A 13,559-nucleotide genomic window follows, 5' to 3' on the forward strand; every position below is an offset into this window, starting at 1 on the left:
CGTGGCTAACGGCCGGTGACCGCTGAGCGGCAACTGGTGAGTTTGCCGGTCAGAGTCCCAAGGGCGTTCGGTCTGCCGGCGTCATTTGGCCGCTGGCCAAAAGAGCCAGCTGCTGAAACACGGGCGGAGTCTTGCAAACTGTTGGCACGTTGGAGAGGCTTAGAAGGCAAACATGGGTTGCTGAACTGGCATTGACGCACCCGGCTGGTGGGGCAGGATGTTCGTAACAAACTAGGAGATAGCGATCAGATCCAGACTTAATTCCCGCAAAAGTTGTATCTAGGTAATACATAAACGATCGCGGTCTGCTTCAAAGCGCGTGTCCGCCTTCCCTTCGTCATGGGGGCCGAACCCCGAACTTCTGCAAAGGTCGACATCACGATTGTGATGGTACGATGAAAGGAACGTTTTAAAACGATATGAATGCCCTTTCCCCAAGCCTTCGACCCAAAGCTGAACCCCCACTTCACAGTTAGCAACAGCGTGCATCCGAGTCGGCACAGATTCATTGTGGTGTGAGACGAAGACACGGCGAGATTACCTACATTTGCCCGAGCATTGAACTGAAGTAACCCCAGCTACCGCTGTGGTGCTAAGCAGCAGCTCGTTCGCAGCAGGCACTATTTTTAGCAAATTAAGTCAAAGTTAAGACAAGCTTGGGCCGCCATAGGCAAGCCGAGAATAAGCAATTATGTATGAAGCGTGCGGCAAGCAAGCTTGAGAGGCGTTCGCCGTCTTAGGATCAGCATATTTCACCATCAGGCGTCTGAAAAGAAGCCGCAGCGGAGTTCCCTGCATCGACGTGGGCGCAAAATTATCTATAATTGAATCGAGCTCGCAGGATCTGGGGAAACCGGGAAAAACACGACGTCCGCCACGATGGAGTATGCATCCTTCGCAGCACATCAACCACACTGCAGCTACCTCTTCCGCTTTTATGTCCACACAGCGCGTCTTTCTTTGCTACAACTGCGGTTCGGCTATAGCGTTGATAAGTCCGTGGCAAAGGGGGTCGGAGGTGGACCAGCCGCCGGCCACGTTACCACACCGGCTACGGGTGTGATATCAGGGAACGCCATCATCTCACCACGAAGCCACGCGGCACTCACCCTCGCGCTCAAACACTGCACCACTCACACGCATGCGCGCGCGCACACACACACACACACGCACACACACACACACACACACACGTGCGCGCGCGCGTGGCATGCCCGCGTGCACCTACGCGCTGACACGTCACTTGTGCTTACACTGTGTACAAAGCGTATTCATACGTTAAGATCAGCCCGATACGGTGATATCCCACGGCCCCAGAACGCTCGAGTGGGAATAGCGTGCACGAGAACGCGATCCGCGAACTTCCCCGAAGACGATGCCCTGTGTGCACGGCAGCTGCCATCCGCCCTCATCGCCGTTTCAGCGACACGCCGGCGCGTCCCCTGGGGGCGGCCGTCGTGTTCGCCAGCGTCGGCCACCTGCTGCCCGCCACCTAGCGCCCCGCGGCCCTCCGCCACGCGACCGGCCGGCGGCGACAGCCGGGCGGGCGGTGGACAGGCGAGGCACAGGTGGCACAGCATGGCCGCCGCCGCGGGCGCCGAGCAAGAGAGTGGGATACCGGGCACCGCTGCCACGACTGGTGGTGGTGCGTCCTGAGGCTGGTTCTCACGCAACGGAGTAGGCAGAGACCCCGCAGAAGCTAGTGGACCGCGGGCGAGAAACTTGAAAAGCGGGAAGTTAGCGGAGCTAGCCGCTGCTTTTCAGTGTAGAGGTGTCGCACTGCCAGAGGCGGCGCTAGGTTATAACTACGTACGTATCACTGAAGCCAGGGCATTTCCAGAGGCATAACGTGAGTTAAACTCCACGTTTTTCGGTGGGTTTGGCAAGCCTTGGGTTATTCGAGCCTGTGTCGCGAGACACGGCGAGGCAAGGGTTGGGGGTACAAGGTCTCCGAAAATAGCACATGTGAGGCGTAGTCTGGACCGGCCCGTTCTCCGCGTCACGGCGCGCGGGACATGCTCCCAGACCGCGTGCAATCATCGTCCAGTCTGATGCAATGGGGTCAGAGAGGGGTGAAATGGTGGTGCGGTGTATTTACAAAAATGTACCGATGAATCTTTTTACAGTTCAGGCGAGATGAGCGCCGCCTTGGCAACGCCTCAGCGCGAGCGAGTTGCCATGGTAACCCCCTATTTCCGGGCACGTACGGATCACTGCATACTTACACCGCTGCGCCGCTGGCATATGATCAATAAGTCGGGTAACAGCCGCTACCTGAATAGCAAATTCATGCGCGAAACTTAGAGATCTCGGTTGACTGGAAATCGGCTAAAGAGCAAACAGAAGCATAATTGACGCACCGGGCGGCACAGGGAAAGGCGCCGAGGGATGAGATATCACTGCAAAACAGCCACCGAGTGACTTGACCACGCGGATTAAAGTTGCATGCGCTGCACCGCCCCCCCCCCCCCCGCATACGGCGCCAATAAACCAGGAAAAACGCTCAGCTCACATAACATCGCCAACGCTACAAGCACGGCAGGGACATCCGACGAGACCACGACCTCCCGTCCCGAAAGCGCGCCGCGCCAGGTGAGCGGATGAGGTGGCCGGTGAGCCACCCATCGCGGCACCCCCTCAGGACTCCAGGTGCCCCACCAGCAGCTGATCGCCGTCGGGAATGCTCTCGATCGCCAGGATCACCTCGGTCGTCTGGATGTCCTCCCCGTCGGCCGCCGGCGCCTGCATGTGCATCTGCCGCGCGCCGGCCGCCGGCCGCTGCCCGTAGTCGTTCTTGTAGCAGATCACCTGCATGTGCTTGAGCAGGTTCGGTCGACTGAAGAAGCCGCGGTCGCAGCGCTCGCAGCGGTGCGCCCGCACCCCCAAATGCCGGTTCATGTGCACTGTCAGGTAGGTCTTGTTGTCGAACCGCTTGCCGCAGGTCATGCACACGTGGCGGCGCTCCTGCGTGTGCGAGCGCAGGTGCTGCGTCAGCGAGCTCTTGCGCGTGTACGACTTGCCGCACAGCTTGCAGACGAACGGCCGCTCTCCCGTGTGCTGACGCAGGTGAATTCGCAGCGTGGAACGCGCCGCGAAGCCCTTCGGGCAGAAGTTGCACGTGTACGGCCGCTCGGTGGAGTGGTGGTAACGCTTGTGCATGAAGAGGGAGGAGGGCGTGCGGAAGGCGACGCCGCACACGTCGCACTTGTGCGGCTTCAGGCCGCTGTGGCGGTACATGTGGCCGCGCAGCGTGGCCTGCGAGCTGAAGTGCGTGTCGCACACCTTGCAACGAAAGGCGCCGCTGTGGCTGTTGAGGTGGATGCGCAGGAAGTCCGGGTGGAAGAAGCGCTGGCACACGGGGCATGGACTGCGCTTCTCGTGGCCCGTGCGCGTGTAGTGCTCGTCGCGCAGCCGAGCCGACTTGAACGTGTGCTTGCACGTGCTGCACTCGTGCACGATGCGTATCCGCCTGGGATCTGCGGAGGCAAGCGGCGGCGTCAGACACGAGCGGCACCAGTCCTGTGAACACTTCAACCGTTGAAGGGAAGAAACATCGGCCGCAGAGGTAGAGAATAAGACAAGTGTGAGACCTACACGGTACGAGATTCTCGGTTTTATACAAGTTACGAACTTTTTTCTCAAGAGTTTCAAGCGCAGTGAGGCAATCCCAAAATAGACCCCATTTCCTCAGCAACATTGCGTTCACCACACCGAGGCTTACGCTATTGGTTTACAGGTTTTCGCGCAGTCTTTATCCCAAGCTGAAAGCAGCCAGCCTGGGTTCCGAGCACTCAGTACTGCAGTTCGCGCCCTTGTACAACGCTGTGCTGGTGGTCCTGGCTTCAACCCATTAGTTCGCCGTCCTCCAGAATGACTTCACGCAGCGTCACACATATGACGCGCTCCTGTCTCATCATAGCATAATTTGATCCAAAGCACTCGCATCAACAGGAAGTAATGCCGTGGCGTCTAAAGACAAGGAGCACCACCTTGGCTTTCATACGTAATAAAAAGCATTTGTACATCTGGAATAGTACTGTATGCTTGCCGAAATCATGTGATCCATCACAAATTCTTAGTCAATATAATGTGGCTCTTCTAGCCATGCGTCAATTTCACAGGCATCCTCAAACATGCAAATACACACACACACGCACGCACGCACGCACGCACGCACGCACGCACGCACGCACGCACGCACGCACGCACGCACGCACGCACGCACGCACGCACGCACGCACGCACGCACGCACGCACGCACACACACACACACACACACACACACACACACACACACACACACACACACACACACACACACACACACACACACACACACGTACGCACGCACAGAGGAGAATGCTTCTAATGATAACACGGGGGGGGGTCTATTCCAAGAGCGATCGTTGCATGGCCTCGCTAGGAGCTTAATATCTGCAGCACTATTTGGCTCATTCACTGTTCAATGCATTGTTAACTACAACACATCACTACAACACGTTATCGTCCATTACCCATTACTCAAAACGACTAACTCGATCCAAGCATTTTCGAACCGTTCGAAGCTTTCAGTCAAACGGCGTTGCATTGGAGATCACTCTGGGTGCAATTCTGACGCACGCTACAGCCATAGCCACACACTGAGTCGGTGAGACTGCGCCTGACAGCATTCCGCCCCGGCTCCGGAGCTGGGAAGCGTTCAGTGGGATCACGCAGCAAATATCCGGGGCTGGGAGGTCTTCAGCGGCAACACGGGGCAAATATCCGGAGCTCAGAGGTCTTCAGCCGACCACGCGGCAAATATTCGGAGCTGGGAGATCTTCAGGCGGACCATGTGGCAAATATCCGAAACTAGGAAGTCTTCAGGCGAACCACACGGCACATATCCGGAGCTGGGAGATCTTCAGCCAGATCACGTGTCAAATATCCGGTGCTGGGAGATCTTCAGGCGGACCACGTGGCAAATATCCGGAGCTGGGAGATCTTCAGGCGAACCACACGGTTAATATCCGGAGCTGGGAGGTTTTTAACTGAATGACGCGTGAAATATCCGAAGGTAGAATAGCTTTAGCCGGATCACACGTGAAATATCCGGATGTGGTAGGTTTCTAGCCGTTTCACGTGCAAATCCTCGACAGCCAACAGCCACCAAAGCAAGCAGCATGCCGCTCATCGCGCTTGGTGGCAATACAGAAAGATATACTTGGTGGACGGCAGCCGAAGCATCCACACTACCGCATATCAACTGTTGCTTAATTCCGAAACGAGAACCTGATTAAAAGCCTAGCCGACCAGAAGTAAATTGCCGGATGTCATGCACTGTTCCAAAACCAATCTTAGATTGAAACACTGGAGTGAAAAGTCGCATACACAACAAAGTATGTCCACATTTAATATAAAAGTCAATTTAGAGCATTACACGTGGCATAGAATTGAGATTGTGCGACTTGAAACGCGTTACGCGGTGATGGCATTTTCGAGGCAAAGACCATCATCGCTGGAGCGAAGGCGAGCTGCATCTGGGAACTGGCCTCCAAGTGGCGGTTCCGACCCGAACTTTTTTCTCTGGGGACGCAGAGCTATCAACGTGCCAGATAACGTGAGCGAAGACTGGGCGTTAAACAGCAAAGCACGTTCGGGGAAATTTCTGACCGCTTTACATCGAGATGAGACGCGCGCCTCCCGATCATTGGACGAGCCGTGCAGCGCGTGCTGGCCGGCATGGTAACGCCTCGAAGTACGCTGGATAAAATATGGCGCGACGGTAGCCTTCAACTGACGCACGGCGCTGTGGAAAAGGTTGTCTTTCCGGAATCGAAAATGACTCTCGTGCCGCGTGCCAGCTTCTGTGAGAAGCTGCTTTCTAGGGCTCGATGAATGCCTGTTGATACTGCCCACATGGCTTATCATACCTGCATCCTGGATGGTATTGCCTCTTTAGAACTAGATGGCTGTCCGTTAGCGTCTGTCGATGGTTTCAGAAAGCCATGTGGAACGTACAGTTGACAGGCTGCCAACTGGCAAAGGACGCTTTTCTCGCTATATATATACATATATATATATATATATATATATATATATATATATATATATATATATATATATATATATATATGGCGCAGGTTACATGGCAACTACAATAATCCGTGCTTTTCTCAGTCACGGCGTGCTATATATCAAGGGAGAGATGCGCTCAGCAATGTGTGCGATTTCTCGTACTGCAAAGCAAAATGTCCCCAGCTATGTCAGCGGCCATTCCATGTTCCCACACCAAATCACAGTCTCTTCAGCCGGCGATGCGTGTCAGGTAAGTTCTTCTGAACTTGTGCTTCGTGGAGCCGTGGACCATTGAGCCCTAGTACAAATTTAGGTAATTCCTCGCTGACCTGGGGCGGATAAACACGGCAGGCGAGAAGACGACGAAGAAACGAGGAAGAGAGGTATATGGATTTTCGCCGCTGATCAGCTTCTGCGTGGTGAGTGGGTAGACAACGTAATTTTTCTGCACATCTCGGAATATCCCCTTACCAAAAAAGAACTAGGGCTAAAGATTTGGATGCGTTTTTTTCGGAAGCGTCTTTCTTACCTGAACTCTTCGTCTTTGCTTCAAATTCACGCGCAGACTAGTCTGTGGTTGCCTTATCCTTTAATGGGGCTTACTTAATTCATCACACACCTTGCTTTACATCTAGGAGGCCTTCACGCAGACTGCAAGTAATGTTTCAACTAACCCCGATGTCCGACGTGCTGCCTTAACTGTGCCAGCATCGGTCACCCTCGCCGTCTGTAACACCAGACGAAATTTCTCGTTCTTTTCGGCCTTCTCCATTAATCGATGTGACATGCCTCATCCAGGAAACCCGCAACCCGCCACGGTACCTTGTCGTTTAACACACGATCGGGCGAGGCGCCAATTTGACCCCGCAGGTTTTTCAGAATAATTTCTGAGCAGCGCAGCGGAGCCGTGCCAAACTTTGCAGAGCTGTAACCGATCACATAGCCGATCTTTTCGCTTCAGATCTTCCATGCATCTTGTACGGTCGTTGATCCACGGCAAGTCAAAGTCAGGCCATGGCTTCAGCGAAGGCATTTCCTAGGGAATCGTTCAATGTGGTGCAACAGTGGAGTGTTACACGAAGCCATACATCTTTGAGGCGGTTTCCTTGAACTCTAGACAAGTTAAGTTAGTATTACGACTAACTGCAATACTCTTGGGTAAGGTAGGATGGGAAGGCAGAGGCCAAAGCCGAATTGTATTTTCCTAGACACCTTGCTTTGAGATGTACTTTTTGACGTCCATTTCCAATTTCTTGATCACAGGAAGGCCAACACATGTGTCATTTCAAGTAAGAAGTGGTCAGTGACCCAGAAAGACACCTAGCAACCTTTCGTTTTTAGCCACGTACCGCATAGCGCAATTCATGACGATTTTTGAAATTCAAAACTAAAGCAATCTCGCAGGTTTTTAGCCACTGTCGCTTTCTGAAGATCAACTACGGTCACTGCCCGGAAATGAACACTGGTAACCATTAGCTTAGTAGAGATATGCAGGTTAAATGTAGTTGCATAAGTAGGTCTGAGGGAACATAGGACATTAATCTGGAGCTTGACCTTATTTAACTTCAAAATTTGAACCAGGTGAGTTCAGGCACAAGCCTACGCATCTTGCGAATTTGGAGTTCTAACTCTCAAAATATTTGAGATATTAGGTGTCATACTGACCCCACCCCGGCCGCTAGCCGGGCGGCGCCGCATGCAACCAGTCACCCGGGGCTCGTGTTAAAAAGATTACAACGAAAAGTTGTGTGTTTGACGCAAGACGTCAGTTGTAAAATAATGAGTGTCCTGTGATGGACACAATGCCATGGGAGCCAAAATGTAATCCGATTACGATGCTGGGTCTTTTTCAGCTTTTCAACACGATTCCCACGCGTTTTGAACGCTCAGAAGTTCCTCCAGCTGTTCATCTTAAGTATCCTGAACAGCACATAGTGACAATAAAATACATGCCTTCAATGGCCGCTTTTTGGATCAACAAGTGCAATGCCTGTCGCCAGCCTACGACTTTGTGCGTAGGAACCGTTTAAAACCACCGCTCACGACGGCAGCACGACAGGAAGTCAAATTAAAGTCCTTCCCCGAACAATTAAACACAATCCCAACAACTATGCCGGGGAGTAGGGACTCCGGGGATAAAACAGCACCGGGAACTCCGGTCGAGCGTGGAATGCATGTCGGCACGACCGGCTGAAAAGCAGGCCCGGCGGAGCAAACGAGAGCAGACAATGCCGTTAGGCCGACGCCGCCGCGACAGGAGAACCTGCCAAGTAGCGGGGACGTCAGCTGGCACCGGCAGCCACTCACTCAGCCGTCGCAGTTTGCAGCGCCGCTCGTGCTCCCGGAACTTGCTGCGGCCCGTCATCTCTTGGTGGCAGATCTGGCAGACGTAGACGACACTGAACTCGGTGGCCGCAGCCAGCTGCTGCCGCTGCTCCGCTGTCAGCTCCGCGCACATGATGCACGGACAGTCCGGGTCAGCCGTCCGTGGTGGCCCGTCCTCGTCGTCGCCGCTATCGTCGTTCGCCTCTGCGGCGTCCGTGTGGACCGGTCCCGTCTCCTGGTCGGCTGGCGGCGAGCGGAGGTCGCGATTAGTGCGGAGTCACGGGTCGTCGTCGGCGACGTCGTTGGGGCTTTCCGACGCGCCCAGCTGGGGACGCTATATGGCATCGCTTGGCTCTCACTCTGGCAGGAAGCGCAGGCACCCTGGAGAGTCGCACCCCGTACCTCTGGTTTCCAGACGTGTAGCGATTAACGCAGACTTGTTAACCACTACACTATCGACACCCCAGGAGCCACGGGTCAGACTGTAGCAACGGGTCAGCCTTAAGACAAGGGCCAGATTATCTGACGGGAAAACGACATGGGACACGGGTCAGCGACCGTCCGCGCTCACTACCCGGACTCTCCCCTGAGGCGACTCGCGAGCGGCGTCTAGCCAGAAGTCTTCAGGAACGTGCCGCGGGGTCAGGCCCACAGTTCACCGACAGCAGGCACCCAGATAAGGTATTACCCTGCGACGCGGCGGGCGGGTGTTCCTCTGGGACCCGCTCCTGGTCCGGGGCGCCGTCGCCATCCATGCCTGGCGGCTTGTCTGAAGACACCTCTACAACTTGGATCGGCTGGTTCTGGAGACATCCAATGAATATAAAGATCAATGATTTTGTCACATAGGTAACTGTGTACAAAGTAGCGTAGTGTATATATTATAAGATTAACCGCATTAAAACCTTTATGCTTCGCAGTTCCGATAATTCCGCACAAAGCCAATCTTAGACGGGCATGTTGCGCAACGCATAACATCACAGCTAAACATGAAAATCTACAAACCACACTCCGCAAGCCCAGGAACTAAGTTATGATCAACAACATAACCAGACCAAAGGCATCGCAAATAACGAAAAACACTGGGAGATTGCCAAGCGGTGACGCAGCTAGTTTCTGCATTGGGGTGGACAGGGGACTGGCTAGTCCAGACATGCCCGAATCCAGGGGACGTTTGACCACGTGTGTGCCTGTGTGGGTTACCATATGAAGACGGACACACCGCCCAGTGGCTGGGCGGTGCGTCGTCGCACTAGGCGCGTGACGGCTGGCACGTCACAGTGAGCGTGCGACACCTGACACGTCACAGTGAGCGTGCGACACCTGACGCGTCACAGTGAGCATGTGACGCCTGACACGTCACAGTGAGCATGTGACGCCTGGCACGTCACAGTGAGCGTGCGACACCTGACACGTCACAGTGAGCGTGTGACGCTTGACACGTCACAGTGAGCGTGTGACGCCTGACACGTCACAGCGAGCGTGTGACGCCTGACACGGACACATCATCACAGCGAGCGGGTGACGCCTGACACGTCACAGCGAGCGTGTGACGCCTGACACGTCACGGCGGGCGTACAGACTGCTCAGCGTGTGACAGTCAGCGTGCAGCTGTCGGGTGGACCATGACTATCTGGCAGTGGGCGGACGTTGCCCTCCCTCGCCACCGGCGACTGCCGCGGCGCGCGCGCACTGGGAACCCGTACCTCGGGCGGGTTGGGCAGCTTGGGCCGGCCGCGGCGTCCCTTGGCCTTGCCCCGCTCCGAGCGGTGGTAGGTGCGCCGCGGAGGCCGGTTCGGATCCGCCCGGTACTTGGCTTGCTGAAACGGAGCGTGTCGGCGATCAGCGCTGCCACGCGCCTCGGCTCTGCCGTATCGCTATCCTCAAAGTCAAGAAAGGTCTAGTGAACTTGCTTGTGCGTTCCACACCGCACGCAGAGTCGCGCACCCACCAGATCGTGATGACACGTGCGAATTCTCTGCACAACGTGTGCTAACGCCAGCTCCCAAGTACACAACTCCTAACAATAGCCAGACTGCGGCTGGTGCAAGGCTCACCTAGGCTGTGACATGTGGAGAGATAATGTACAAAGACGACGGCTGCAGCCACTTCGCAGCACGCGTCAGCCGAGCGTGCTGCCTGTGGGGGGGGGGGGGGGGGGGAGGGGGGCAGCGGCCGTCTCACCATGTCAGGGATGACGATGACCCGGGGAGGCCGGCTCGTGGCGTGCACAGCCGTCGCCACGTAGGCGTTGCGCCTGATGGCGATGCGCGCCGACCGCTTGGTCTCGGACGGCACGGTCAGGTCTGTCAGCTGCTCCAGCTGCGGCAGGACGGCGGTAATAGGGGGGAGAGGGGCGAGGTCAGAGGCGGCCAGACGCGGACACGCTCACGTCGGACGCGACAGACAGCTTGGTGCCGGCAAACCAGACAGACGGTTTAATGCAGGACACGCGCATCGACAGGTCAGCGTTCGTGCGCTCTGGCGTCGGACTTTCTTCCCAGGAAGATTATGGTGCGAAATAAGGCCGGGGCGCCGATTTCAGACGTCACCGCTATTTCACACCAGCGAACACGTGTTCTCAAACAAGAAAAATGGTTTCACAGCCGGCACTTGTCCCACAGATCATCAACCGCTGAAGCGAACACCACTCCCGACCACCGACGGACGGTACCCCCCTTCGCACGTCCCTCCCCCCCCCCGCACAAGCTCCGCTACTACGCCGCCCGCGTCGCCGGCCGCCGACTCCACTGACCGACGGCTCCTGCTCGTCGTCCGAGGCCCAGGTGCGCGGCGGGCGCGGACGGCTGCTGCCGTGGCGCACGTCCAGCACCGGCGTCCACTCCTCCTGCACCACGTCCGTGCCGAAGTTGGCCCACGGACTCGGGTAGGCCGGCTCCTTCTTCGCCAGCGGCCCTGAGCCGGGGCACGCGACGGTCGTCAGGCGGAACAAGGCTCAGCACAAGTAATCACAGCGATTAGTAGCGCTGCCACCGGGCACAACGGTTGCTGCGCAGCAGGAACACAATGGACGGAAGCCGGCGTCGCACTCATAACCGACCAGCGGCGGTGCGCGGTGTTAGTGGCAGTGGTGCGTAAAGGCGCAGCCGGCAACCCGGGGCATAGCGAAGGCGCTTCCCGAGACGGATGATGTAAAGCAACTAATGCGGGGAAGCTCGATTGGATTTTCCACGCGAAGTCACGCATCACCGAGATTGATCTCCATCACAAATACTTGCCATACGGTAACATTGGAAAGTGCAGCACATGAGAACTCTGCGCTTTAACAAAGGTTACTTATGATACGAGGCTACTGAACTCAATTGCAGTACACCTCAACATGTACATGACAATCTATCTAGCGGACAAGACCAACTTCTTTTTAAGGATATCCAGCATAGGCACCCGGCTGCGGCCACCAAACCCCCTCTTTAGGAAGCACACCACCGAGAGGGCCGCACTACCCCACACTCTGTCACCAGCCAGCCGTCCAGCCCGCGGCCTGGTCGGCGGCGGCGCGCCGGCCCAACTCACGGCCTCGTTTGCGCCTGGAGACGCCGCGGCCGTGGCCTGTCTCTCCCAGCCGCGCCGCTACGATGTTGCGGAGGTGTTGCGACGCCGACTGCGGACAGCGGACCGGTGACGTCACAAGGGGAGATCACGGGAGGTGGCGGCACAACTAGCGATTCTCACAACGGGCCAAGCAGTGTCAGCAAGCTCTGACGATAGGGAGACCGGCGGAACTGAGCGGCGCACGCAGTCGAGAACTGGCAGCGCCGGCCGACATCGACAGTCGAGAACTGGTAGCGCCGGCCGACACCGACAGCCGAGAACTGACAGCGCCGGCCGACACCGACAGCCGAGAACTGGCAGCACCGGCCGACACCGACAGCCGAGAACTGGCAGCGCCGGTCGACACGGACAGCCGAGAACTGCCAGCACCGGCCGACACGGACAGTCAATAACTGGCAGCACTGGCCGACACGGACAGCCGGGAACTGGCAGCACCGGCCAACGCCGACAGTCGAAAACTGGCAGCACCGGCCGACACCGACAGCCAAGAACTGGCAGCGTCAGCAGACACTGACAGCCGGGAACTGGCAGCGCCGGCCGACACCGACAGCCCAGAACTGGCAGCGCCGGCCGACACCGACAGCCGAGAACTGGCAGCGTCAGCAGACACCGACAGCCGGGAACTGGCAGCGCCGGCCGACACCGACAGCCGAGAACTGGCAGCACCGGCCGACACTGACAGCCGAGAACTGGCAGCGCCGGCCGACACGGACAGCCGGGAACTGGCAGCACCGGCCGACACGGACAGTCAAGAACTGGCAGCACCGGCCGACACGGACAGCCGGGAACTGGCAGCACCGGCCAACGCCGACAGTCGAAAACTGGCAGCACCGGCCGACACCGACAGCCGAGAACTGGCAGCGTCAGCAGACACCGACAGCCGGGAACTGGCAGCGCCGGCCGACACCGACAGTCGAGAACTGGCAGCGCCGCCAAGGGATGGCGTATACCGGTATTGGCCTCGTCACAATGAGACTCACATCGCTGGAGAATCAATTGCTCCGGACGCATGGGACGTGTGACGGAGATAGTGCGTAGTCATAGGGAGGGCACGACAGGGGCAGCCAAACCATATGTCAGAAGTTCTAAAAAAAAAAACACTTTTGAAACTATGATCATCAAGAACAACGTCGATTGCACCTCAAAACAGCAAAATCAGCGACCTATATCTTCTCATGGTACTAATGCATTTTCTACACACTCCGTTTGGTGACAACATCTGGTGCTCAACGCAGCACCAGATAGCAAACAACAGAGCGAGCGGAATGGAGCGCACCCGTATGCCGACGAGCAGACGAAGACGGACAAGACAGCACAAACAAAACTCGACATCGGCGACCAAAAGCCCTTCAAACCTGCAGCACACGACCACACCTGACACAGTCTCAAGTCATACCCCCTCGCCCTCTCACCGCTTGCAGCGGACTGGGTTTGTCGCACTGGTTGACGAGCGTGGCGCAGACGGGACAGAGTCCGTCAGCAGAGCTGACGGTCAGCTCGCGCTGCACGGTGTCGGCCAGCAGCTCGGCCAGCGGTGTGTCCGAGTGGCGCGTGCGGCCCGACATGAGCGAGGCGAGCAGCTCCGGCGCCGGCCGCTCGCCGCA

The 13,559-nt window shown here is 56.9% G+C and overlaps 1 protein-coding gene across 1 annotated transcript; it reads right to left on the reverse strand.

The window, feature by feature from the left end:
• Window positions 1–2,426: 2,426 nt before the first annotated feature.
• Window positions 2,427–13,534, reverse strand: LOC119108583 (zinc finger protein 502). Its single transcript, XM_037232172.1, has 8 exons — window positions 13,368–13,534; window positions 11,917–12,004; window positions 11,138–11,298; window positions 10,567–10,704; window positions 10,089–10,202; window positions 9,071–9,185; window positions 8,365–8,625; window positions 2,427–3,476 (listed from the first exon to the last, which is right to left on the reverse strand). The coding sequence occupies exons 1-8, from the start codon at window positions 13,518–13,520 to the stop codon at window positions 2,638–2,640; spliced, it is 1,869 nt and encodes a 622-aa protein (XP_037088067.1). The 5' UTR covers window positions 13,521–13,534; the 3' UTR covers window positions 2,427–2,637.
• Between the last annotated feature and the right edge of the window lie 25 nt (window positions 13,535–13,559).

Source organism: Pollicipes pollicipes, unplaced genomic scaffold (genome assembly GCF_011947565.3).
Source record: "Pollicipes pollicipes isolate AB1234 unplaced genomic scaffold, Ppol_2.1 Scaffold_6686;HRSCAF=7923_pilon_pilon_pilon, whole genome shotgun sequence".
Taxonomy (NCBI): domain Eukaryota; kingdom Metazoa; phylum Arthropoda; class Thecostraca; order Pollicipedomorpha; family Pollicipedidae; genus Pollicipes; species Pollicipes pollicipes.